The sequence below is a fragment of the Kryptolebias marmoratus genome, linkage group LG13 (assembly GCF_001649575.2).
Source record: "Kryptolebias marmoratus isolate JLee-2015 linkage group LG13, ASM164957v2, whole genome shotgun sequence".
Taxonomy (NCBI): Eukaryota; Metazoa; Chordata; class Actinopteri; order Cyprinodontiformes; family Rivulidae; genus Kryptolebias; species Kryptolebias marmoratus.
The window spans coordinates 20,414,963-20,442,423 of record NC_051442.1 but is presented as its reverse complement, the minus strand read 5'-3'; the positions used below and the strand labels follow the sequence as shown (position 1 = coordinate 20,442,423).

At 38.2% G+C, this 27,461-nt stretch overlaps 1 protein-coding gene across 3 annotated transcripts in view; it reads left to right on the top strand.

Annotated features, from left to right (window-relative positions):
* camkk1a (calcium/calmodulin-dependent protein kinase kinase 1, alpha a) overlaps positions 1–27,461 on the top strand; it is a 91,487-nt gene that overhangs the window by 50,034 nt on the left and 13,992 nt on the right. For all 3 annotated transcript variants that reach the window (XM_017412690.3, XM_017412691.3, XM_025005173.2), the window contains exons 4-12: positions 2,115–2,168; positions 9,339–9,390; positions 10,410–10,543; positions 15,854–15,890; positions 16,210–16,231; positions 19,245–19,333; positions 20,868–21,067; positions 23,846–23,899; positions 24,187–24,260. In XM_017412690.3, coding sequence (XP_017268179.1) covers positions 2,115–2,168; positions 9,339–9,390; positions 10,410–10,543; positions 15,854–15,890; positions 16,210–16,231; positions 19,245–19,333; positions 20,868–21,067; positions 23,846–23,899; positions 24,187–24,260 — 716 coding nt within the window. The remainder of the gene's footprint in view (positions 1–2,114; positions 2,169–9,338; positions 9,391–10,409; positions 10,544–15,853; positions 15,891–16,209; positions 16,232–19,244; positions 19,334–20,867; positions 21,068–23,845; positions 23,900–24,186; positions 24,261–27,461) is intronic.

Genomic DNA, 27,461 nt, shown 5'->3' with positions numbered 1-27,461 from the left:
TATTCTTAAAAAAAATCCTGAACCTCAAGTGGCAAAAGTGTCTGGTTTTAAGTGTCTGCAAGGTTTTAAGCAGGAGACGTGACAAGTTAAAAAGACCCTTCACTTACAGTTTTTAAGAAAAAATTCTTAGCTCAGGTACAGTGGAAGTCAACACGAATTTGGATGTGAGCACTCTGAAGTCTAGAGGGTTTTTTCCCAAAATTGCAACACGAGTAGCAAATTGGAAATTGTGACGGAAACAAAACATACCAGCTTCAATTCTTTTGCATTAGCACCTATAACAATGGTTAATATACAGGTTTAACTTGACCTCTCCCTTTTACCCTCAGTAATCAATTTTCTCAGAATCAAAACAATCAGTATAAGAAAGGGTAAGCTGGCATCACAGCACATGTGATGATATAGTGATGACAGGTAATCTGTTCAACCATCCAACAGCAGGGTTTAGAAAGGACATGTCAGACAGACGTGATGCAGGTTTGGACTGTGACAATCTATGTCAGCATTGCTGAGTTATACTCCATACTGTTGTGGGACTTGTCCAGCTCGATTGGTCCTATAGGAATGGCTTCATAATTAATAAAAGGCTTGTTTTTGCAGCTATAATGTAGAAGTGTTTTGTGAAAGAGGCTCCCATTTAAAAAAAACACCAACTTTTCCCTTAAAATAGAAAACAAGAAAATATTTAGTGTTTTTGGCTAGATTAACACCATGTAAACCAAGGTGCCTTTACTTTTTCAGCTTGCGAGCTACTTGTAAAAGACCAAGTCACCTACACCTACACTATTCCCAATCGAGCCAAACATTTTGGTAAATAAATGGTTAAAATAGCACAAACTAAAATGGTTTGACTCCAAACACATACAGAAGAAACTATAAACCAGAAAACAATTGTTATCTTAAAGCCATAATAGCTGTCATAATTTGTGATTTTACAATGTTTTTTTTTTGTTGTTGTTTTGTTTTTAATTGTTAGGCTTCTAACACAATTTTTACATCATTAAATGATTGTAACTCAACCTCATCAAGGTTTTTGTAAAAATTGCATTTGAAAACAGCAAATACTCTTAACCTTTGTTTACAACTACTTTCGACAATCAGTTTGAAATATCTCAGCCCAGCTCATTTGCATATGATCTTAACTCCAACTTTTGCTTCAACACTGTCCACCTCTTGATTTCCTCCTCCAAAATGACTTTACTTCTGTCAACTCTCATCTTTACAGCTTTTAATTGTTGCTTTTTAGAAGAAGAGAGAAAAACTTCACCTTTTCACTTTCAAATTGACGTGCCTGCTCTTCACTGCAGTCTCCCTCTGGCTCCGTTTACATCCAGGGATTATTTTACAGAGTCGGTATCCATCAGTGAGACTTTCTGAAGTGTACTCATCAATGTTCTAATGTAAACAAACAATGTATGATTGTATGATTGGCAACAAAACCTGAATGCTGATTTCACTTATTTATTACAAGTTCTACTAGACCTTTGATAGTAAATGATGTGTATTTAGTGGTGATTTTTATCATAGATGATACACATAAGCAAAAAATTTGCAACAAAAAGTATTTTAAAAATTGCATATACTGACAGTTATTAGGGCTTTAAAGAATTCATTCACAACACAGACACCATTAGACCTTTTGACAAGAAAATGTGCATCAAAATTGTATTTCTTTAGCAGATATTTTTTCATGATCAGTAGGGAGCTTTAACCTGATGCAGTAACCTCACAAAAAAATCTCTCAATTTAGGGTCTCCAAACTTCTGTACTTCATAATTGTTTTACTTGTCTTTGAACATCTGTCATCTCTCGCTCTCTGCTGTTTTGTGACTTAATTTTTTCTATTTATCAGAAAGAAGGGATATCAGAAAACTAAATGAATCCTGGGGAATGAGCCATTCTGTGCTGCCAAAGAAAAATAACGTTCTTGAATGGAAACTGTGCTGCCTTGAACACATTGTGTAATTTCTATGCTACCATCTGTTCTCAGAAGTGATGCTTTGAGAATATTAATTGTCTCTCAGCAGTTCTGCTCACTCAGGAACTGAACCAAAACATTTAGCATCAAACCCTGTGTTTTATGTTCATGTAGGGGTTTTGTTCTTGTTTTGCAGGGCTCCTATGGCGTGGTCAAGCTGGCCTACAATGAGGATGATGACAAACACTATGTAAGTCTGTGCTGTCACTTTACATTTCAGCAACTTTTTGTTGAAATTCCTCACAGTCAGAGGGATCTTTATAGATTTTATTGAGCCTCTCACCCTCTATTGTCTAGACAGGAGACCAGTGCTATTGATTTTTTTTTTTTTACTCCCTCCTGCCTAGCAGTGAGATTCATCCCCTTGGAATCAGTTACCTGGGAGGAAAGTCGACAATAGGATTGCATTTTTAATGTAATTTAAAAAGTATCCTTTGTATCCTCTCTCAAAGCAGTGCGGCTATTGGTTTGTGTAATCTGCTGCTTTGAGGTCAGTATAAAATGGTGCATCTGGATATGATCCAAGGTCATTTTTAGGTGTTTACCAGAAAGGTGATTTGGTTTCTTAAAAGCCCCGCAACCTCCACATGTAAGCAGTTTGATGCCTTGACATGACTAAGCTGCCCGTAGCTTTAATAACAATAAAAAGTGTTTGCATGAATCGTGCTGCCTTAAGCTGCCAGCTCTGGAGGTGTTTAAGATGTATTTTTGAACTGGTGCGAGTTAGAGCTTAGAGATGAACACAATTCAATATGAAAATGAAAGCTTATAAATGCACTGGAGCTGAACTGTAAACAACACAGTGGTTAAACGAGGACGCAGACGAAGCGAGATCTCACAACAACTTTGACTATTGATAGGAATGATGATGTGGTCTAAAAGACATGCACATGTTGAAGGTATTATGTGTATTTTATTAGGAAATTTAGGAATTTTACACACCTGAAACAAACACAAGTACAAATGACACTATGGTGCAGTCCTGATAACATTGCAAATTCATTTTATTGTCACTTTAACCTTTTTATATATAATATCTGTTTGTTTATAAAGTCATTTTTGCTCTCAATCAAGTGTAAAAAATGAAACCTATTAAGTTGGGTTGAAAACTGCCAGATGTCTTTATTTATTTATTTTTTATCTCCCATAAATCCAGCTTTATGAAAATAATGAACGCCTTAGTCCACTGAAGTACTTTTGTTGCTTAATCCATTTCTCTTTTTGCATGCATGACTTGTGAATTAAAGGAAATCAAAAATATAATATTTTCATAAAACAGTAAACCAGTGCATTTTGTTTTATTTACTCTTGGCTAGGGCTGGGCGATATGGCCTAAAAAAAAATCTTGTTGAAAAAAAAAGGTAGCTTGTCTTTTGGCGGTGCTTTTTGAACTGCTGCTAGCTTGAGTTTGTCGCAAAGAGTAGCATCTCTCCCACTCCACAGAGTGCCTCTGTTTCAAGTGTTGAAACAAGTTTGTCGTACTCCCGCTTTTGCTAGCAACAGCCTTCAAACAGATTTTGCAGCGAGCTGTTTGTTGCTCTAAGTCCGAGGCTGCGAAACCAAACCAGTTCCAGATAACAGAAGACACTGTGCCTTTTTTTGGAAGTAAATCATCTTTGGTAGCTTCCATATTGTCGTGTCGTGTGCGTCTCGAGGGACGGGCGGGGCGGGGTGAAGTGAACTCCGAACTACGGAAGCCCCAAAGAGTGCACTCGGAGGAGTAAAAAAATCCTGATTTTTCCAAAATTAAATCTTTATAAAGAGAAAATTCGAATTAATCGATAAAATCGATTTATCGCCCAGCCCTACTCTTGGCTGAAAAGGAAAAGCTGTGATCTTTAAAACAAAAAAAAAAAGAAGATGCACCTCAAACTGACTTGGTGAGCAAATTGTGGGCCGGTAATTGTGTAGTTTTCTCTGAATGCATCCGGTCTACTTGAAAGATGAACAGTATGAAATTCATAATCGTTCTTAATTAATGTTATTGGCTTGGCTGGCTTTCAGGTAATTGTGCCTTCCTGTTACGCCTGTTTTAGTGTGTATAGACACTAAAATTGTGGAGTACATACCATTAACTCATCTCACTGTGGAGGAAAACTGAGGGTTTAAGGTGGTATCTCTCTGCGCTGTGACTTTTTGGGACTAGTTAGACACAAAATTGCAGGAATACATGTGAAATTTCATCTGAAATCACACTGAACGACACATTTGCTCAAATTCCCAGCAAGATTTTGACAAAAATTTGCCAGGACTTTTACACATTGTAAAAAAAACCCAAAAAAACAGCTCTATCACTCTAAAACTACGGAAACTAAACTGAGAAGGATTCCAGATGCCCACAGCAACTATGACTATTTTGAGGAAAAAAATTGTTGCGCAAATTCTTTGAATATGTTCAAAATTCCTGCAACATAAGAAGGAGGGAGGTCCTCCGACTCATGAGGAAATTGAGAACCCTCAAACATTTTGAAAACCCCTTTGCAAATGTTGTTTGTACTATGTTGCCAACACCCTCAGCCCAGGGAGGTACAGGCTTTGGTTAATGCATTATAATTAATTTTTCTCTCAGCACATTATCTATTTTTGAATAACAGAGATAAAGATGGACTTCTCTGTCTAGGATGGGACTGAGGTGCTGCCTCAAGTGGAGGAGTTTAAGTATCTTGGGGTCTTGCCCACAAGTGAGGTGAAGTACAGAGCGTGAGATCAACAGTCAGACTGATGCAGTTTCCACATTGTTGCGGACTTTGTACCGGTCCATTGTGGTGAAGAGGGAGCTGAGCTTTAAGGCAAAGCTCTCTGTTTACCGGTCGGTCTACATTTCTACCGTAACGTATTGTCATGATCTTTGGGTAGTGACCGAAAGACTGAGACTGAGACTGCGATTGCAGTCTCAGTCACAGTGTCTTAAGGTCTTTCCATACTCCATGAAAAGTCACAAAGTCGGCTTTCATGGTGGCATGATGAAAATTGGGTCATAAACAAAAAATTGGGCATAGCAGCTTCGTCCGTCCCTTCGTGACACAAGGCCTGGGTCAAACTTTTTTTTACACAAGTGTTGTGTAATTGGTCAGAGGTTGGGCATGTTTCTGTGGAAAAGCCAATCAGCTTTAATAGAGTCATTTTGCTTCTACTGCGCCGCTGAGAAGCAGCTGGAGGATGTTAGAAATTACAGCCGTCTTTACAACTGTTCCAACAAAACTTATAAACCTATGAACTTAAAAAGACCGAGCGGAGACAGGCGGCTCTTCGTGGCTGTGGTGGCTGGAAGGAAGTGTGCCTCGGCCGGGAAGCGTAGTGACACGTTCCCTTCGTTTGCTCATTATTGTGCACCGTCATGTTTGCAAATGCCAAACTGTTTGTACTTTCTCAATTGGTTTAATAAACACGTCTGTACGCAGTAAGGGAAGCAAAAATCTGTACAAGGACAGAAGAGTTGAGAAACCCGTCTGAGCCGAGTGTCTCGTTGACGATGAAAGGTATGTAAGAAAACGAACGGCTCACAACCACATGACCGCAAACCAACTTTGTGACTTCTTATGGAGTATGCTGGACCCTTTAGAGATAGGTTGAGAAGTTTGGTTATCTGGAAAGGACTCAGGGTAGAGCACATTGAAAGGAGCCAGTGGAGATGGTTCTGGCATCTGGTAAGAATGCCACCTGGATGCCTCCCCAGAACATGCCTCATGTTCTGGGCATGTCCAACTCTGATGAGACCCCAGGAAGACTCAGGACATGCTGGAGAGACTATGTCTCTCGGCTGACCTGGGAATGCTTTGGAATCCTCCTGGAAGAGGTGGCTATGGAAAGAGATGTCTGGGATTCCCTGCTCGAGCTGCTGCCCCTGTGACCTGACTCTGGAACAAGTGGCGGATAATGGATGAATGGACAATTTTTTGGACAATCTAAAATACTTATAGCTTGATTTTTTTTTTCTTTCAGTTGAAGTTAATCATGTTACTTGTTGCGGCTGGGAGCCCGAAAATTTTACTTTCTCATAAAAAGGGTGTGACATGAAAAGTTTAAGGAACCGAGGGTGTTTTGCTGATTCACTTAGTGCAATGCCGGCCTGCATCGGCATAGTAATTATAGACACTTTTTTTATTTGCTCTGATATTAATGCAGAGATCATGGGTTTATTTCTGACTAAAATATGCAGCCTCTAGGAAAACATTTGATTAAAAATCTAAAAAGTAACATCTGTCCCCATATCAAGCACTCAACATCAGCCTACCAGTTTCCACACTGGTGAAAAGCTGTCCTTTAAAATGCATTTCCTTTTTAGGATATCATGGACAGGGACAACAGTGTTGCATTTTTTGGTTGCCAGCAGAGCGATCAGTCTGAAGCCTGACAGTCACAAAAAGCAAACTTCAGAACTTTGTCTTCCTTCTGTTTTTCCCATCACCTTCAAGTTTAGCTTTAAACTGCTCTAATTTTCTCTGCCGTCTACATTTATTTTTGACTCAGAGTGTGGGGGGTGGGGGGGTGGGAGAGGCCTTCTCATTTTTGATGTAGACTGTTTAGAAGGGTCACAAATGTTACCTTCCTGAACAGACTGTGGGTCACTGCAGGCTGACTGAAGCAACAGATGCCTCCGAAGGAGAGTGACAGGAATCAGCAGTGTAGGAGATGATTAATGGCAGCGTGGAGGAGGGGATTTTAATGCCTGCCACTCAAACATGTAATACTGATTTGGATTTTTGGACAGTGTGAGCCCACGTAGAGTGTGCGCAGATATCACACACAGCAGGATGTACAAGAATGTGTGTATTTATATATTTACAGCAGCACTAATCTATATTATCAGCACTTTTTTCACGGTTTTAATGTAAAATAACTGTGCTGTATTACATGCAGTAATTAGATTAAATTGTTTTTTGTCATTGTTGGAGACGTGCTTGCATTTCAAAACATCTTTGACCTCTTCGTAGGTGTTTTCCTGTGTCTTGTGTGAAATACTTGCTGTAAATTTTTGTTTTCCAAACTCACATGTTCAAAATAACATTATGACCATGTTAAAATAAGAGTGATTAATAGTTACCTGTATTTGCATTTAAAAGCAGAAGCAGTTTTCTCATCTCATTTTATCGCTAGATGAGAAACTCTCTCTCCAATCATAGGTCTGAATATACCTAAAACTGTGTGTGCAAACATTACCAGCTGCACTGCATTTAGAAAAAAAACCCCAGAAAACATGCTTGTGCTGCAAGTTGAGTACCTGTTGCTCATTTATGTGTTTTGGAAATGACTTGAATCAATCAGGACCTCAATCTTAAGGATTCTAACCTAAAGGTGCTCTAAGACCTAACATTATGTCCTTTGACACTCTCCTGCGTTTGCATGGTTCAGATTCCTACATAAAATTGTTTGATATCAACGAGCCAAGTAAATACAATTCCATTATTCAAACATGTAATGTTTTGAAATAATACGCCAGAAATACAACATGCTTCTTGTCATGTCTGAATTGATCCACACAGTAGTTTTGGCATATTTTGCTTCATGATCTGGTTGGCGTTAGTATCTAACTAAACAACACCTTTATTCAAATGTTTCTGTTCTCTCGTTCATTTTAGTCATGCCTGAATGAATTCAGTAAAGCTCACATCATGCATTCTTTTAGTCTTTAGTCATAACATTATTTTTTTTTGCTTTCCTTTGAAAGCTGAAGGTGTTGCACAGGAGTATGTTTTTATTTGTAAAACATTGTTAGTTTGAAGATGAGAGTGATGGAAGCCTGACTGAATGCTCCGAGGCACAGTGAGGCAATAACAGGATCGTATTTATCCGTTACATCTTCCTGCTGCATGTTCCTTTGATCAAAACCACATTAACTCCTCAGTACATGACTGATCCTGAACCCGAGGACAGATTATATTTTATTTAGTGTTTGTTTTCTAGTTATGGTTGGCTGAAGAATCAGGTATTATTTTTAAATGTTCACTGACTAAATCCTGTGAGGATTCACCTTCAGCTACCTCTGCAGGCAGAATTCAGCTATTTAAATGGAAGCTGTTTATTTTAATAAGTATGTCCACGATAAACACAGGTAGGGTGTTACGGAAACTATGTAAAGAGGAGGATCTGCTTCTCACCAAACTTGATTCCCGTACAGTCATAGGCGACAACAAAAACCACTGAGCTTCCATCAGCAACATGTTCTGTGTTGAAGACAAAGAACATGTTCCAGCTTTTTCATGAATTCATAAACAGTAAAATCACAAAGATGGCAGGCAAGATACAGAATGTCCTGCATGATGTAAATGTAAGGTTTTTCCGGTTTTAGATTAACTTCCGTAATAACAAAACATAATTAATTTTTAACTATTTGCCCCTGAGCCATACACACACACATTTGTATTTATGTCTTTATTAGGACATTTCTATAGCTTAACCGAAACACTAACCCTAACCGTAGTATCTCACTGGGCTGTGACTGTTTCAACCAGTTAGTGAACAGCATTGTGTAAGATTGAGGTCCTGATTGATTCTCAAAATGTTCGCGAGGTTCTCAATTTTTTTTTTGCATGAGTCTCACATTCTTGTTGATTGAATTGTCATAGGTGTCTCAAAACCATATCAAACCTGTCTAGATTTTTGTTTCCATAACTCAAAAGCACCAGAGCTGTATTTTGACACCTGCACAGATGATCTCCTGACAGAAAGTGGGCAGAGGTAGGCAACAAAATAATCTGCACGGCTAAGAATGCAGTTTTGCAAGCCATGCACATGAAAATAGGCCGTGATTTTCATAACTTGGCCATGCAAAACAAAGCTGCTCGACTTAAGTGAGCCCGCAACTGAAAATTTGCCAATTTTCTTGCAATTTAAAGTCGTCAACTAGTCTCCAGCAGTTGCAGCAAAGTGCCATTCTCCTTAACCATAACCATTTCACCCCTTTACCTAAACTTAACCCCTAACCCCCTAAAAAATGACATTCCACCACATCAGGGCTGAGTTTTGGTCCCCATAAGGACTACAGATCCTGACAAGGTAGGTGATTATACCAGAAAAGGTCCTAAAAAGTGACAAAAAACAATTACACACACACGTTTGTCTTTTTATATAAAAGACTCAGTGTCTGTGGGGCCAGTATAGATTTGCCTGACCTCATAGAAAGAAAATGAGCACAGGTATAAAACACACTGGACCTATAGTTTTTGTGTTTCACATATGTTTGTGTTACAGCGCTGCATTAGAAGTAGCCCTAATGGTTAAATTTCCAGTCTATTTTTTTGTTTGTTTTTATTTCTGTAAATGCTTGCAAAGTTTACTCCTTTTTGCAGCTCATATGTGCTATTGATTCACTGTGTGTGGTTGCTTTATGTTTGATCCCAATCAGCTTTTCCTTTCCTAGGCCATGAAGGTGTTATCCAAGAAGAGGCTACTGAAGCAGTGTGGTTTTCCACGTAAGTCTTCATTTATTTTTGTGTTCTATTAAATAGAAAAAGAGTCAAAAACAGAAGAAAGGGGTTATCCACAGGTGAATAACTAAAATACATCTGCAACCAGTTTGTCATTATCAGAAGAATACTTGGACATTTATCATCTTTAAGAAACAAAGAAAGAAGTTTGATTGCCTTCCTTTTATCCTGCAGTGTCCTCACCTCATCTGATGTTTCTTTTTTTTTGAGTCAATCTTATAAACCTAAGATCACCATGACCTGATTCACAAGAACTCTAAATTTGACTGCTTTTCAAGATCAGTGTCTTGTTTTATCATTTTAAACTCAATCATGTCCAATTTCTAATAGCCCATTAATGTCCTTACACTCCATCTCACTACATTTTAATAAATTCATCCTGAATGTTTTTGTGTAATTTTACTGACAAACAGCAATTAACATCTTAAAGATGTGACAGCACTTCTAGGTCTCTGACTTAAATAAAACACACCCAAAATTCAATATTTGAGGGTTTACAAAGTTTGTTAACAAAAATCACAAGTACATTGTCTTGAAAATATGTCATATAAGGATACAAAAACCTGGACAAAATTCCTATTTGATGTGACTTTTAAAAAGCCCAAAGAAGACTAACTCAGCTTTAAAGATCATTTACTTCAGCTCAGAATTCATAAAACCCATAAAGCCAAATTTGATGAAAACTGATGTTGAGGTAAAGGGAGGACTTGTTATTTTTGGTGCATTTCTGGGTTATTTATATTAATATTGAGAGAAACAACATTGGCCTTGGTGGAGACAACATTCAAGTACCCAACTGAGTTGAAGGGGAACTAGTTTTTTAAAGTTGTGAAAATCAGTACTAAAAACAAACAATCAAAAAAAAAAACAAATGTGAAAGAAAATGTGATACCTGTTAAGAACATAATCAGATGTCAAGTCCGTGTTTTACAATATAATGTTATATTTTGGCATATCGTGATTAAATGATCTAATTTTGTCATTTTGTATGGGGCGTTCTGCAGGTCGCCCTCCTCCAAGAGGACCAAAGGCAGCTCAAGGAGAGCAGCCTAAAATCCTTGGACCTTTGGAACGAGTTTACCAAGAGATAGCCATCCTTAAGAAACTGGACCATGTCAACATTGTCAGGCTGGTGGAGGTATGGGTTTCTTTAGGTTCTGCTTGTTGTCAGCACAAAAATAAATGGTCTGTACTGAGAGTCCACATTAATCAAATTGGTTTTACATAAAAAATATATTTTTATTTTTTTTATTTGTCATGTCATCCTGGAGGTTCCTTTTTTAATAAGCATTTGATATTCAAAAACATGAACAATATGCAGCTTTTGGCTAAGCTAGCAGCAGAAAACAGGGAGAAACTAAAAAATAAGCTCTGTGGTCTTTGTGCGACTCTTCTGCCAAGCTTTAAAGATGCAATAAAGTATTTGATTTTTATACAATTGCTGCCTATAAAATACTAAAAAGTAGCTTTGTCACTAATGATCCACTGTTCACAAGCTCGTTCATAATAAAGTAATGAAATATTTGCACATTTTCAGTGTCTTTAACTTAGTAAAGTTTAGGTTGTTTTGAATAATTTGAAGTAAATTCAACAAAACCATGTCTTTATCATAACATAAAGTACTAATATGTTCACTTTTTGGATGTATAAGTACTGTATATAAAAAAGTTAAATGATGAAGAAGATTATTAATAATTATTAATGGTTCAAAGAATGCTCCTGCCCATCCTTATGCTGTCTGCTATTTTTCACATCTAACAAAACAGAGAATACATCACTCAGTGGTCAAAGGTCATGAGTTTTGTGACCTTTGACCAACAGGAAGCGGTACCCATTGAATTTCAAAGATAAATTTCAAAGATACACATAACAACAGGGCAAGCATACATACAAAATAGAAATCTGACTCAATTTAGGTTTGCTTTTTTTATTTAGGTCTTCATACATGAGGATGTTTGCCTGTAAAATGGTTGAAGTTGTTGCAGCATCCTGTATGACTTTGTACTTTGTATGGATATGGTTTCTCACAGCTATAAGTAAAACAAGAGTGTTGTTTTGGGATTTAGGAAGTCACTTCCTAATTTTGTCTCTAATAACAGTATGTGGCCACTGACAGCAGGTTGAACACCCTTTGTGCTCAGGATTATCCTTCACCACTCTGTCTTCAGATAGCCTTTATCTCTGTGAGCCTTGGCTCATGCTCTGATATATCACTTTATATCAGACCAAAACGGTGGCTAACGCCTGTGCTGCTGGGGAGAAGGCAGGCAAAATGTTAGAGCTGCCTATAAGCGTCAGTTCTTACTGACACTGATGATGTTTTGGTGATTCATTCTTGAGCAGAAAAAGTAAAAGAAGAAGTAAACTCCAATAAACTCTGATATTTCGGTCCGTTCTGATTTGCTTTCAAGGTTGATAGACTTTCAGTTTGTGCAGAGGCGTTTGTTTAGGAAAGAAGATAGCTGATTTCAAAGACGTGACTCAAGTTGCGCGTTGCTCCCTTGCGATATCATCAATGTTTTCAATCCAGGCCAGATGGCGGGGGCACTGAAATGACGGTTGGGAGTTCAGCTCGGGCAGTCGGGTTCTAGGAAAGCAGTCTGACTTGCTTGGCTTAAACGTGTGCCAGAAAAGCAGAGTTTTTCAAGAAAAAGTGAAGTGTTTCTGCCCTTTCGTGTGCTTGATCCAGCAGAGAAGACACACAAACCCACTTGCTCTCATCTCTTCTCTTTTTTGTCCTTCCTTCAGTCGTACACTCATAATGGGCACAAGTGGGCACAGGAGATCACAGCTCGCCTCCTCTCCATCTCTCTCATCCATTTAAAAGGGCTGTGCCTGGGTCAGGATTACATTCATTAGGGTTACCCAACTGATTCCCAGGAGATTGCCGTCCGGTCTGTCTAATTACAAATAGATCTTTTTCCCCCTCCCGTTTTTAAACACTAAGCCTGCGCCAAATGGAACAAATTAAAACTGATGAAAGCAGTTTGGTCATTTGTCACAGATGGCCGGGAAGAGAAAGACGAGTTGGCCTCGTTCTCACCAGCGAGCTCAGATCTTCTGAGAGTCTCCATTTCCATTAGAATCCCAAGCTCTATTTAGTGTGTCATTATCCTGAAAGTCCAGATACTCTTTCATTACATTTCAGTCTCTACAATAATCAGAAGCTTAGTGTAACCTACTAATGGACTGCACTTTGAAAACAGCAGCAGCAGCAGCAAATGTTTTAGCTTTTCTTGCCATTGCATAAAATGAAAAGAGAAGCCTAGTGTGTAATGCAAATAAAACTCTTTATTTAAGTCTTCTGTACAAGACTGTCAGCAAAAACTGACTCAGGCCATGCTAAAAGCAACTTGAGTAAAGACAGCAGTGTTCCTGCTGCTTCAGAGGGGATTTTCAGCACCAGTTGTTCCTGTGCTCCATGTCCTTGACTGTCACTAACCTTCAGTGTTTTTATTTACAATCATCAGGATGTTGGATTTAAATACATGCTTCAGGTGAATCATGTTCTGGGCTTTGTGAAAGCTGTCAATAGTCACCTTGAAGGAGCAAAGCAATGAGGCCAATTTATTTGTTTTATTTCCTGCGTCTGCCAAGGATGGATTAGAAACCCTACAGGCTTCGTGTGTACTCAAGGTTTATTTTAGTACGAATGTGAAGAGTGTAATTGTTGGTCACAATGGATAATATTTTTGCCCATGTCTGTGTGTGTTCATTTATCTGCTGTGTTAGCAAAATATCTGATGAACCACTGGATGGACATTAATGAAACTCTCAGAAATTAATCAACGGATGCACACCTACAACTCAATAACTTTTGAAGTCAACCGCATTCTAGATGGCCGCCGCAGCTAAGCAGCCTTAGAAAATACAAAAATGCCTAAACTCAGTCAGTTTTTACAGTTATTGAACTAACCTTGGTGTGGTTGTAGGTGAGAGTCAGCCCCAACTTAAACTTCAGATGCTAACTGCTCACACATGATTTGATTTTAAAATTATGTCAACTATTTGAGTCAACCCTGTTTGTTAGCAAAATCAGTCATGAATCACTACTTTTTTGAAACTTTCAGAAACTAACCACTGGATCTACATCTACAGTTGATTAACTTTTGGAGTCAGTCCAATTCAAGTTGGCAGCCACAGCCAACTGATTGTTGGAAACACAAGCATGGCTAAAACTCAGCCAATTTTACAAATATCAAACAAAGATTTGGTGTGGAAGTAGCTAAGAGTTATTCACAACACATAGCTCAAGCACTACACATTTCATAACATATCTGCTTAAAACCTTGCCATTAACTGTTGGCATCAACACTGTTTTGCCTTTTAGCAAGATATCTCATGAACCACTGGACAGATTTTATTGAAAACTTTAAGATTTAAAAAATAGGAAACCACACAGAAAGAAGTCTCTGTAGATTATTACACTGACAAACATTTCTTGAGGGTCTTAACTAAAACTGAAAGAGTTTAGGTTAGCATTGTTAAAATTTTACCTTAAGCTTAAGTTACTTTATATTTACTGTGTATTTGGGGGGGAAATGACCTGTGTTATTGCCATTTTAGCTCAACAAAATTACTTCATGTTTTCTGGAAAACTTCACATTCAGTGACAGTCTAGCGACTTCCGTGGGTCATAGACTTCAAGCAGCTGGCGTCTGTTTTGGCAGAATTCTCCCACGCCTTCTCTGCATTCGCCTTCTGTCACAAACGAAGCAAATGCACCCGAGTGGCAGCACAGAACAGTGGCAGAGGAGCTGGTTAGGCTGTTTATTTACAGCTGGTTAAATGGTGCCAGACTGTGGCTGAGACTGAAGACTGAGGAGAAGCTGATGAGAGCCAGGCGGGGAGGAAATCCACAAAAAGAGAGCTGAACCCCTGAGGAGAACCGAGGAGCTAGGAGCCTTGAAGGCAGATGCAGTGGATCCCACAATCAACATTCTTATCAAACAGAATGCTGATAAGACAGGAGAGTGGCTGGAGTGTGACTAAGAGCCCAAACTGAGTTTATATTCTTGCTGTCGGCTGGGCAAAGGATTAAGAAGGGCTTGATTGCAACCCAGCCTACAGCTGAAGAAAAGCCCTCCAGCACACAAACATGCCCACTCCTGCGCAGAAGAACAGAGGAAAGAGAAAAGTTCTTGTCTAAGAGAGACTGGAGTGGCCTATTTAGCTAAAAACCTGCCTCCAGTCAGACCTGCAGCTCATTGTACCTGTTAAAGATATAATCTTTTCTTACAGCAGACATTTTAATAAGTCACCACTGAAACAACACTCAGTATTATTAATAGCTGCATTCCACTTAGGAGAGGTTCTGTTACAGTGATTCACTGCCATGTTTACTTAATATAACCTAATGGAAGAGAGCAGTCGTTGATGCTATTAGTCCTCCCTGTGATTTTCTGATGCTGACAGTTCATCACTGCAGGGAAAAAGGAGCAAACGACCAAACATGGGTCGTACAGTTGGAGCTCTTCTTCAGCTACTCATCCTCTGAGCTGTGAATTATTTGGCTAATTGTGACTTTGAGGTTGTGTCTGTATCTTTCTGCATTGTTTTGTTCAGCAGTGATATCGTAAATAAATGCTTGTAACTTCAGTGTGTGAATGTGTGCATGAATGGGTGAATGATTGTAGTGTAAAGCGCTTTGGGGTCCTTGGACTAGATAAAGCGCTATATAAGTGCAAGCCATTTATCATTTACCATCTATAAAATTAGCTGCAATGGAATTACTTCCATGGGTTTTTTTCATTGAACACTTTACCAAACAACTCTCGTTCAGTTTAAAGTGGAACTGTCAGACATCTGTAAGACAAATTGGAGCAGACTTTTTTGAGCGGGGGTCTTCAACCTGTGACTCTGGGCTCATCAGCCCCTCTTCAGTGGCTCTTGGTAGCTTTGGCCAAAAGTAACTAACAAATGAAACCTGACCAATGTTTATTAAAACCTATAATAAAACAGACAGGTTTCTGCTATTTTCCTGTTTGTTTTAAGGCCTCCTTCATACTGGATGTTGACTCTGGTACAGTGTACCATTAAGTGTACATGGATGGACTTTGCCAGATCTTTATTAGGTCTTCTAGTGGTTATTAGGAATGCAGTTGACTTTGTCTTATGCATGATAGCTCATGATAGGTTGTAAAGTGTATGAGCATGCACAAATTGTCTGTAGCGATATCATGGTGGCTATCATCATGTATCGCAGTCCTAGCTGGAATATGGTAGCAGTGTATCCATGACTTGGGGCACATATACACTAGATAGGCTTCGTCATCGAGAATCCGAAAGCAGGACTGGCCAAGGCTAGGACTGTGACCGTGACAGGATCATTGAAACAACCACGGAAGAGTAGAGTCAAATAAAAAAATAAAACGTACAACTCATTGCTAAAGAAGTTAATAACTGATCAATTATTATTATTCTGTTTATGGTTCCTTTTATGTTACAGGTGTTGGACGATCCGTCAGAAGACAACCTTTACATGGGTATGCATGTTTTCTTTGTTCTCTTTTTTATTTCCTTTCTCTCTGCCTTTGGCACTGTACAATTGTTGGTGTAACAAATGCTTAAGTTATTCAGTGCTCAGATCCTCTCTTGCGTGCACCCCCTCAGGCCTCCACCATTAGTCGGGACTCCAGGTCACTGTTAGGATTTCTGTTTTATAAGGTCATCTGGTGCTTTAGATGATGACTAACATGAAGCTCACATGTAACCTCAGTGGCAGCAGTGGTCACATTATACTAATGAATAAAATATTCTATCTTTTTTTTTTTTTTTTGCTTTTCCCTTCCTTTTCTCTGACAGTGTTTGAGCTGATGCGTAAAGGGTGAGTAAGCATGTCCTTTTATTTTTAATACATTAAGCCTCATTTCCGCTTGTTTTCTCTCCCCCATCCTCCTCATTTATTCTTTCTTCTTCCATTCTAACCTCAGTCTTCTCCTCCACTTCTCCAAGCTATAACATTGCCAGTGTTTGCTCCATCTCGGGCTTCAAAGGGAGACATAATGCTCTTAGCTTTTCACAGTTATGTAAGTGCTTCAGGTCCTGGTGCTTGAGCTGTTCCTTCCTACACCACTTGATGGTTGTTGATGGTTTGTTTTTCTGAGACCATTTGTTGTGAATGTTGAGAGATGCGGAGGTGGTATTAGTCACATATGTGCATACATAAGTCAAATTCCTCTTTTTAATGAAAAAGAAGCTGAATAAGTTAACATCTGTACAGTGTAAGGAAGTGTTCACCATCCTGCTGCCTCAGGGAGGAAAGTGACTGAGTGTCGAGTTTGTTAATAAAGCTGCTTTAAAATAGATCCTGCTGCTGTGCTGCAGCTGTTCAGAGCTGGTGTCATCAAACATTCTGGGGGATCCATATGATCGCAAGCGGACCAGTACGTGTATTCACGCCTGGTGTTGTAATGTGCCTCCACTTGCGTGACCGCTTGTGATCAGTCACCCACTGGATATGCTAATAAACACGTAAACGGCATCAGCTGTCAGCCGAGCAACACTCAGGACGTCAGCTGTTCCACTGCTGCTGCTGGAAAATCACAATTAGCGCAGTCATTATTCAGACATAAACAGATTTGCGTTAATCAAATGTATTTATTCTACAGAACCTTTTCAGTAAGTTTTAGTTATGTAAGAGACCTGATATCTGAGCAGAAAATGGCTCAATTTTACAGAGCTCAGTGTCAGTGTAACCTCACTGATAAAGATGCTTGCTGAAGCTTTTAACTCTGACAGCTCACCAACAGGCTGTCAGGTGGTTTTTTTACACAATTCCACTGTGTACACAAGTCTTGAGTATAAGTAGGTACACATGCAACGTACCTTTGGAATGCTGAAGTATTGGATTGATGCACAGCAATGATACAGTGACTACGGCAAATACAGTTGATGAAAAAGTTGGTCCTCACACTGTGGTACAACCACCACTGGTGGTACTCTGGACAAGACTTAACTTTTTACAGAATGCACTGTGGGCCCCAGGACACACTACGTTCAGACGAACAGAAATGAGACGAAAGTTTCAGACACCACCTCAGATTTGGTTCAGGATATTTGAACCTGAGCTCTGTTGATCCTGTGAATGTTAGCTTTCTGCTTTTAGCTTTGTTCACTTGTGATTGGATCACTGGGGACACATGTCAGCCCTGCCACAGCTGCTGGAAATGCTGCCGCACTGAGTAAAACACAAATATTTCCCCCTCTGCCACCACAGCAGCAGACAGTTCACAAAGATGACTGAATGTGTGGTTTCTGCAGTCTACATCTTCCCACAGTTACTTTTTACAGGTCTTGGGATGACAGTGGAATAAATTGGATGAAATTAGTTATTTGGACAATAAATTCATCCTTTTTTAAAACATTTTACTAATAATTTACTCCTGTGCAGCAAATACACCTAATATATACTCAATCAGAAAACTGTTTCTAATGCTAATAATGTTTGGTTTTTTTAAGATTTTTGTTGCATTTATGCACTTATTTGTTGAGAAGCAACGGGCATTTTTTTTCTTATTTTATTTGTCATAATTAAGACCACTGCAAAAAGTTATTAAAAAACAGAGATTGCAAAAATGTGTGATGCACAAAGAATCACTTTTTTTTTTTTTTTTACACAAGGTCATATAAAAAATGCTACACCCGCCTTCAGTTCTTAATTTTTAGGTAAAAGAACATAATTTGTACAAAACTATCTGACTTTACTACAACCCCACTTTCAAAAAAGTTGGGACGTTGTGTAAAATATGAATAAAAACAGAATTCAGTGATTTGCAAATCTCACAAACCCATATTTTATTCAAAATAGAGCACAGTAAGCATATTAAATGTTTAAATGAAAAAACTGGACCACTTTTAGGAAAAATTAAGATAAGTTTGAATTTGATGGCAGCAATATGAGTTTAAGGTATTTTATTAATTAACTCAATACTTAATTATTCTGTGAAATAAAAAATCTTTCTGATCTATACTAATCTGATTTTAGATGGTTTAGATCTATTCACTCTTAAAACCATCTTGCTTTTATGTTGGTTGGTTTATCTCCTTTCAAGTTTATATAATTTACTGCATAACAATTCAATGTTATCATTGCAATGTCATGATGACCAGCTGAAATAAATGAATGAAAATGAACAGCTGCCAATAAATGTGTGTTCCTTGGCCCACAGAAAACAGCAGAAGTGACAACAATGGTGAAATCTATGGAAGAGCCGTTTAGAATCGAGTTGAAGAAAACAATAAAACGTTAAATTTTCAGTCTAGCAGAAGTTTATTCACGTGTGTTTAAGCTCTGCTTGATCCCCAATATTTATGATAGTTGTCTTACTCATTCTTTTTCTTTTATTTCACATTTAGCTGCAAATTTACTCTTATATTTACACCTGACGTCTTTTTTGAGATTCTGCTGTCCTATCCCCCCATATTAGTTTACCTATACAGGCTACACCCATCCTAATGTAGGTCGATCCCTTGACTCAGGCTTCCACATATTTTTTGAAGGACCAAGTCGAGTTCTTGGTGTACATTGAGTGCATGCCCACATTTCAGAATGGCGTATCAATACATCTGGGTAACTCCTGGAGTAAACACTTTAAAACTGTAGCATTTCATTTTGTTCAAGATATTTTTTTTGTTTTATTTTATAGTTTGCAAGGAGTACCTTTAATAGAAATGGTACAGATTGAAGATGACATGATGTCCTGAATTGTATAGCATTAATGCTGGAAAACGGTTATTTCCAAAATGTTGAATGTGTATTTGGTGCTCCTGAGTCTGGATCCTCCTTTACAGTAAATGTCTTTGTATGTTTTCTTTTTCCTGCCTGCATGAATCTGTAGTCCAGTGATGGAGGTGCCCACAGACAATTATTTTACAGAGGAACAAGGACGTTTGTACTTCAGAGACATCATCCTTGGTATAGAGTACTGTAAGTATGCCATAATTGTTAAATGGATATGAAGCCTAACGGTGAAATGTTAATTTTTTGTGCATTCTGGTGGTGAGGGGAAAACAGTTGTCACATCCATCATTTATAATAGGTCTCCAGAGCGTGCATTTTATAAGTGCTTTCCTGCAGTGCGCTCTGTTGACACTCAGAAGAAACAACAGTGTGGTTGTATTTTCCTTTATTCTATTTAGGGGAACAGAATGTTCTTCAGCCTCGGTCTCTGTCCTCTCAGTGTCTGGCTGCAGTTGTATTTGTTCGCCTGTTCAGTATCGAGCCTCTTTATTGGAACCATTTTTTTCTCGCTGTCCTTTTTGCTGTAGCAGATCAATTTTACTTATGTGCAGTTATTGAGCTTGTTAGATATGTGTGTGAGTGTTGTTACAAATATTGAGCTAAACTTTGACGTGGTAGTAGTGGGACATTTCAATGTCACATGAGATTGTGCATACCAATATTTTCAATGTTCAATCAAAATGTCTACAACTCCATCATTTCTCAACATAAGTTGATCTTAGTCTAAAACTCTGGCCATTTGCATTCCTTCAAGGAATGCTAGCCCTTTAATCTTCTATTAAATCATCTAATAACCATTTAAATATTGGAGATTTGAGGTCAGTATAACAGCTGTCACAGTAAACAATACCTGTTGATTTTTTCTTGATGAGCTATATTCAGTGTTATGAATAAAGCAAATATTTTCTTGAACATCTTTTATCAGATTTATGATCTAAAATCTGATTATGGGCAGGTTCGCTTAATTCCGTTCACTCCATTTTAATTTGAGTGTTATTAGACAACACTCAATTCCCAAAAAGGGCAGCGAATTTTCATAAGAAGTCCTCAGAGCACTGAGGTGTTCAGGATCCAGATCCACAAGGCTGCGGTTTGATCCTCAGTTCAGGCTTCACATCTTTTTTTTATTCAGTCAAACCTGAATGATTCAATCAAACCTGATGATGATTTCCTTTGGGACATAATTACAGGTTCAGTTTCTTGAGTTTGATTTTGCAAATATCTGTTATCTTTTGATCTATTTTGACAGCTTGTTTTGGCAGATTGAAAGGCGCAGTCTTACACTAAGACAGGTGGATTTTATTTTGACAGATCTAGACTTTTACAGTGTTATTGTACACAATTGGATCATGATAAAAATAAGGACATGGTTGAATAAAGTCACAGTTGGTCAGCTGCTGTGGTGGAAAGTCCTGCAATAAAGATCTCAATAATAAATGTCCCGGTTTCTGTGTGACAGCCCCCGAAAGATGTGGAGGAAGAAAAATTAATAAGAAACTCCATTTCCTCTACCAGGTTCCCATGAAATTAGCTCATTTCAAACTTTCCCAGGGGATCAATCCGTTTCATTCTTGGAGCAATTTCAGCTTTCTGCACCCTGAAGGTGCAGCTTAGGTTTTTACCAGAATCAGGAAAAAAAAACATAATCAGGAGGCTGTTTGCCTGAATGTTGGTGTAATAGTTTTAAAAATCTGTCTACATTTTCTGTTTGCTTCTTCAGTGCACTACCAGAAGATCGTCCACCGGGACATCAAACCATCTAACTTGTTACTAGGTGATGATGGTCATGTGAAGATAGCTGATTTTGGAGTCAGCAACCAGTTCGAGGGCAACGATGCTTTACTATCCAGCACTGCAGGCACTCCTGCCTTCATGGCTCCAGAGACGTTATCAGAGAAGCACAAAAGCTTCAGTGGAAAGGTGAGTTAACACAAAAAGATCCAGGGTTGTTTTTTTTTTTCTTTGTCTGCCTGAGTCATTGAAAATAAATGATTGGAAGATACTTCCTATTATTTGTTTGTATGGTTTTATTTTGGTGTTAGGAGAAAATCTTTATTCTCCTTCTGAGTTTAAAGCTAACGTGGAGTATGTTTACTTCTTTCTGGATAATTAAAAGCATTTGTGTTTTATTAGCCTTTCAACTGATCAACAGTTCTCAGCCTGCTGCTGTGTATAGTATTCATCAGGACATGACAAATAAGTTCTGGTCTTTAGCAGGTTCTAAAATTATTCAGCTCTAACCTCAAGTATACAAAAAGAACACACACTGTCATTATTTATTCAACATAAATAAAGCAAAATCAGAAAAGCTTTGTGTGAAAAAAAACAAGTTCCCCCCTTGAATTAACAGCTGAAGAGCCTCTTTTAGCATCAATAAGTAGTTTTCTGTGTGACTTCATCAAGCTCTCACATGGTTGTCGAGGAATTTTGTCCCACTTTATTTTACAGCAATGCTTTAGTTAATTGAGGTTTGCAGGCATTCGTTTTTGCACAGCAATGTCCCACTACAACATTTTATCATGATGAAGTTGTGGACTTTGACTGAATCATTGCATCAACTTGATTCTTTTCTCTTTCAGCCGTTCTGTTGTAGATCAGCTGCTGTGTTTGGGATCATTGTTCTGTTTCATCATGACCCAGTTTGGTCCAAGCTTCAGCTGTTGGACATATTGTCTCAAATTTTGCTCTAGAAAACCTTAGTTACCTGACAGTTGGTATCAGGCGTTCGTGCTGATTTCCTAAGTTTGGTTTTCTCTAAACATGTAACTGTGAATTATGGGTAAACATCTTTACTTTAGTTTCATCTGTTCAAAGGACATCAGAAGTTTTCTGTTTCATTCAGATGCAACATTACAAAACTAAGTCCTGCTGCTAGTCGGCTTCTTTTTAGGCCCTGTTTACATGTGGCTGAGCTCCTGGAAATGTTAAAGATTTTCAGATGGTGATTGTAAAAAAGTTTCTCTTTTACACGGTGCTGTTGTGCTCGTTGAACCAGCTGTATTTTACCTGCCAGGCCACTAGCTGGCGCTTACCCTTGTATGCACGCAGACATTTGTTTGGACTTATAGTAATGTTGGGTTGCTGCTACATGTTGAATAATGTGAGTAACATAAACAGCACTCTGTTATCCACCATTATTACTGTTGTTGATGTCCTCCTGCATGGGCAGAACAGTTATTGACTGCAGCCGTCTGTGGTGCACATGTGTGATTTCACATGTTGCGGCTCATTTGAAATGCAAATGGTGGGTGTGTGAAAATCTCCACCCTGAGACCGGGGTTCAAAAGTTTCAGTCTCTGCTAATCTGACCATTGTTGTTGTGTAAATAAAAGTCTGAACTGCAACATAAATGTTACAGTTTTACTGAAAAACAGCTTTGTGTAAACAGACCCTTATGCCTCTTTTCCACCGGCTCTAAAGGTCCCGGCTCCACTCTACTCGGTTTGCTTTGCGCGTGTTTCCATCGGCATTTTTTTCGAGGCCGGTCCCTGCTTTTTTGATCCCTGCTTTGGAGCAGGGCCATTTATTATATTTATTATATTTTTTTATTTATTTAATTGACATTACTTTGTAGGAGTTTTAATATACTTTGACAACTTTTTTTTTTTTTTCAAAAAGGCCTCTTTATATTGACCATGACTGACTTATGACAGCAATAAACGATTAAAACATCTCTGGAGGTGAATACTTGTTAAAGGTACTTGTCAGTTAGCCTAATTTGTTTTGAATTTTGTATATTGTCTTCGCATTGTTTTTCAATTTACCATTGGATAAACTATTGCCAGACAATTTTTTTAAATTTCATTTACATAGGATGCTAATAATTTTCAGAACTAAGTTTTATAAATTTGCTAGTTTTACTTATTAGCAGTTAATAGGTTCCCACTTATGCTTTATATGATTTCTGGTGTCTTTTGTTTTAACAACAAAAAAAAATTGTTTGTTAGAATGCAGAAAACAGTTGATCTATCAAAAATAATGACTTTGTCCCTATCCTGTTGTATCCCTTCATGTTCCCTCCCCTTTCGGCTATCTGAAGAGGCTGCTGGGTTTGCTAAGAGAAGGAGTCTGCATGTCCATTAAAGAGGAGCCAGAATAGAACATTTGATTGCAGACAAAAAGCCACAGGAGTAAAAGAGCCACTTAATGCCTCATTCTGCTGGTTTGTCAAGCTTTTAAGAAATATATTCAGGCCTAGTGCCTTTTTTTCTCTCATTAGTCTGTCCTTTCAGATTTGGGGTATGGTCAAGCCATCTTCCAGAGAGCATGTAAATAGAAGTGAAATTTATCAGTTCCTGCTCTTAAATGTCACTTAAAGCCTTTTAGCTGTCACCTCAGAAGTACACCATGAGTGTGTAGCACTGAGATAGATAGCTCAGATATGAAAGGTTAGATTATTTACTTTTTATCTATTAAGTAACATAAATGGATTTTCAGTGACAGAAAACCACTGGAGGACAAAAGAGTCTGATGTGTAGCAACAGGGTCTCTGCTATCTGACTGCACAAGGCTTGAATCTTCAAGGCTTCTGACAAAGATGGCCCCCAAAATAACCTTTAGTTCCACACATCACTGGGCAGCTGCATCGATTAACACTGTGGTGTTTGTTTTTGAGAATAAGCTTCAGTTAGTGTGTGTGTTTTGAGTCGGCTTACCTTTTGATTTGCATTTATTGTCTCTATTGTCACTTTCTTAAAGGCGCTGGATGTGTGGGCCATGGGAATCACCCTCTACTGCTTCGTCTTTGGGAAGGCAAGTCTGCACCTTTTCTGTCTCTCACTCATCTATCAGTGTCTGCTCCACGAATGGTAACAGGGACGTCTCCGCTCGGTCCACTGCTTGTTAACAGCAGCCAGAGGCTCATCTGTGGGAACAATGTCTGCCACCTTCATTGTCTTTGATCCATTTATTGGAATGAACACAAGAGGCTGATTACTGCTGCTGTAATTTGTCTTATCTGTCTGTAGGGATAAGGATTGTATCTGATTAGTCGTAATTCATTGTACACTCAGTGTGGTTTTCCTCTTCTCTCCCTGCAGTGCCCGTTTATCGATGAGTACATACTGGCTTTGCACAATAAGATAAAGACCAAGCCTGTGGATTTCCCAGAAACGTGAGTTCATCTGTTCCTCCTCTTCAGAGAAAAGATGTCCGTGCCATTTCATCCTCCTCCTGTCTACAGCTGAAATGTCGTCGTCTTTGACATCTTCATCTCATTTGCATCTATCCACGAAATCGTTTTTCTATTTTTTTTTTTTTTTTTCCTTTCTTTCTTTCTCCTTACAAATTGCAACAACGGGAATATGAAAGGCAGTTAGCACAAGCACACGTTAAATGTCACTCATCTGTGATTAAAACAGCAGCAGCCTGGACACCAACAAGCCTCCTGGATCTTTCTTTCAAGTAAAAGGTTAAGTAAAGCGCAGAGGTCTTCTTGGGTGATTACCTCTAAAAAGTCAGGACAAATGAAGTCAGATGGTGAGTGTGAATGGCGTGAAAGGACCGGTAAAACTCTGAAAAAGAGAAGGGGCAGCAGCAGACAGAGTGTTATTTATTCTGCAGGAAGATCCAACGTCACAAGCTACCACCCTCCCACACAGGACATATTGAAACCACATCTAGCAATCAAGGACAATTAGCATCAGCTCTCATCAGTAACATTATCACCCTGCACAACTAATTCCATACCACTAACATTATGATGCTAACTGAGAGTCCTAAAGAATGCTGTTTGTGTTGTCAACATAGTTCTCATTTCATGTTAGTGTTGTAGACATTTTAAAGCACAGATTCCCATGGTTTAGCTGATTAGGAAATAAAACATGCAAGTATTAACGTAGCTTCTTTCATGTAGCCAAAGGTGTTCACCAGGAATTAGTTCTGGGGCCATGCCTATTTAAAATACTGAAGCTAATGCTTGGTTTCTTTTTTAGAATCAGGTTCTGTTTTTTAGGCTGAAAACAGCTTGTGTACTTTCACAACTACAACTGATGAACATTTAAAGCCAACCCTATTTAAAATGGTCACCACAGCTAATCAACCTTATCAAACAGAATGACATTAACTTAACCACTTCTACAGATATTAAACTAAAATTGGGTGCTGTAGTAGCCAAGAGTCATTCCCAGCACAAACGTTGAGTGCTAACTAATTGCACAAGATCCATTTTTTAAAACATTGCTGGTAAGTATTGGAATCAACCCTGTCTGTATGTTAGCAAAATATCTCATGAACCAATGAACAGAATTTATTGAAACGCTCAGAAAGTATTCATTGATGGGTGATGGGTTGGTTGTGTTGATGAGGACCAAATATTACAACCAGGCAGGTAAAATCCAAAAAATTTATTAAAATTAAAAAAAAACAGGGCTGAAACTAGCAAACAGGCTTTCATATGAAGATGTGACAAGGAGTGAGAGAAAACAAGAAGCTTTTATCTGCTGGGAGGGTTAATTAATGAGTCAGGGCTGCTGAGAAGATTACTAATGAGTTACAGGTGTGAGTGACTGAGCAAACAGGGGAACTGAGGAGAAACTGCGGCCGTGGAAAAACAAAACCCTAGAACTGCCAGGCTGGACTCGTTACAGAAAAGACAGATGGCTAAGAAACAGAAAACACTGACAGAAAATATTACAGAAATATATTGATACATAAACTGAAAACATACTGAAAAACATACAAAAAACTCAAAGGCAACGCAAACAAAACCATAAAAATCCTGAAGTTGGTACTCTAAAACATATTAACAGTTGCATCCAACCCATTTCGACATGGCCCCCACAGCTAATTGACCTTAGCAAACAAACAAATCTATAAACCAGCCAGTTTTACAGATACTGAGCTACGTTTGGTGTGGCAGTAGCTGAGAGTCATCCTAAACACATCGTCTGAGCGCCAACATGTTATATTTTATACATTTATTGATCTTTTGTGAGCTGTGAGATAATTTAGATTTCAACAACTGTGGAAAAATGACCCTCTATTTTATACGTTTTTGTTATTTATTAAAGAACAACAGACAATGTGACGGTGTGATTTAGTCGTTCCAGACATCAAATGTACAATGTTATGGTGTATTTTTGTTGTTCTGAATTTTCTCAGTTACTAAAACTCTGGAACCTGAAAATGCATGTTTAAAAAATATTTAAAATAAAGTTATGACCATTAAGTTAAAATGATCATACTGAGACTCAGTCAGTTCCAGATAAAACTTGTTATATTTCAAGTCATATTTTCATTTTTTAGCTATTTTTTTGTTGTTGTTTGTTTTTAGCTCAAATACACACTGCTGAGGAAAACAACTATTTGTGGCTATTTTTTTTTTTAATGACTTTGTAAATAAGGGTAAAAACTCAGTCAGTCAGGGTTGAAAGGGCACTGGGTGTTCATCTTAGATTATAAATGATTGAATTTCAGATGGGTTTGCAGGACCACAGTAATGTTATTTATTAATATTTTATGGGTTTCTGATGAAGGTTTGATTGAATAAGTTTCTATGGTTGAAGTTGGAAAAGAGAGGGTGATTCAGAGGATTTACCTTTGTGTCAGCTCAGGTAATCTCCTGTTTCATACTAAAGATTTGAGATAAGCTGAACTCATGCTGTGGGACACAATTAGTAGAGCTCAATAATCCCTGTTATTGAAAATAAGTCAGTGTTTAATACATTGTTTTATCAATTCTTAAAAAGATGTTTCAAAAACTCAAATCGCAAAAATTGATTTATAACATAACTATTTTATTTGACATGAGTGAGACAAAACACTGTTCCACTAATGCTTAGTATGTTTGAGAATGCACTGTTTTATTAGAATTGTCTTGTTTATAAATCATATATATATATATATATATTAGATATCTTGACTGTCTTAGATTCTAAAAACTGTAAAGTTATGTTAGTATTAAGTGGAGATAAAAAAATACACACATCCTCAGTTTTCTAGCAGACACCAGAAGGTTTTGGGGCAAAATACACAAATATTTGGAAACGTTCATCTTTCCATCCACCTTGACTAAAACCCCAGTTCCAGCTGAAGGAAAGCGACCCCACAGCATGATGCTGCCACCACCATGTTTCACTGTAGGGTTGGTGTTTTTTTTGATGATTTACAGTCTTGTTCCCTCACCAAATAGACCTTTTAAAGTTGTTGTTGTTCGTCAGATCAGAACACATTCTCCTACAGGCTTTTTGGAAATTTAATATATTTTTAACTATTTCTTTCTTCCATTGGATATCTACCTTCTTCTGGCTGATTCCTTTTAATAATGAGAACCTTTAGAAGCTAAGGCTTTTGCTCTTGGATGTTGAAAGTAAAT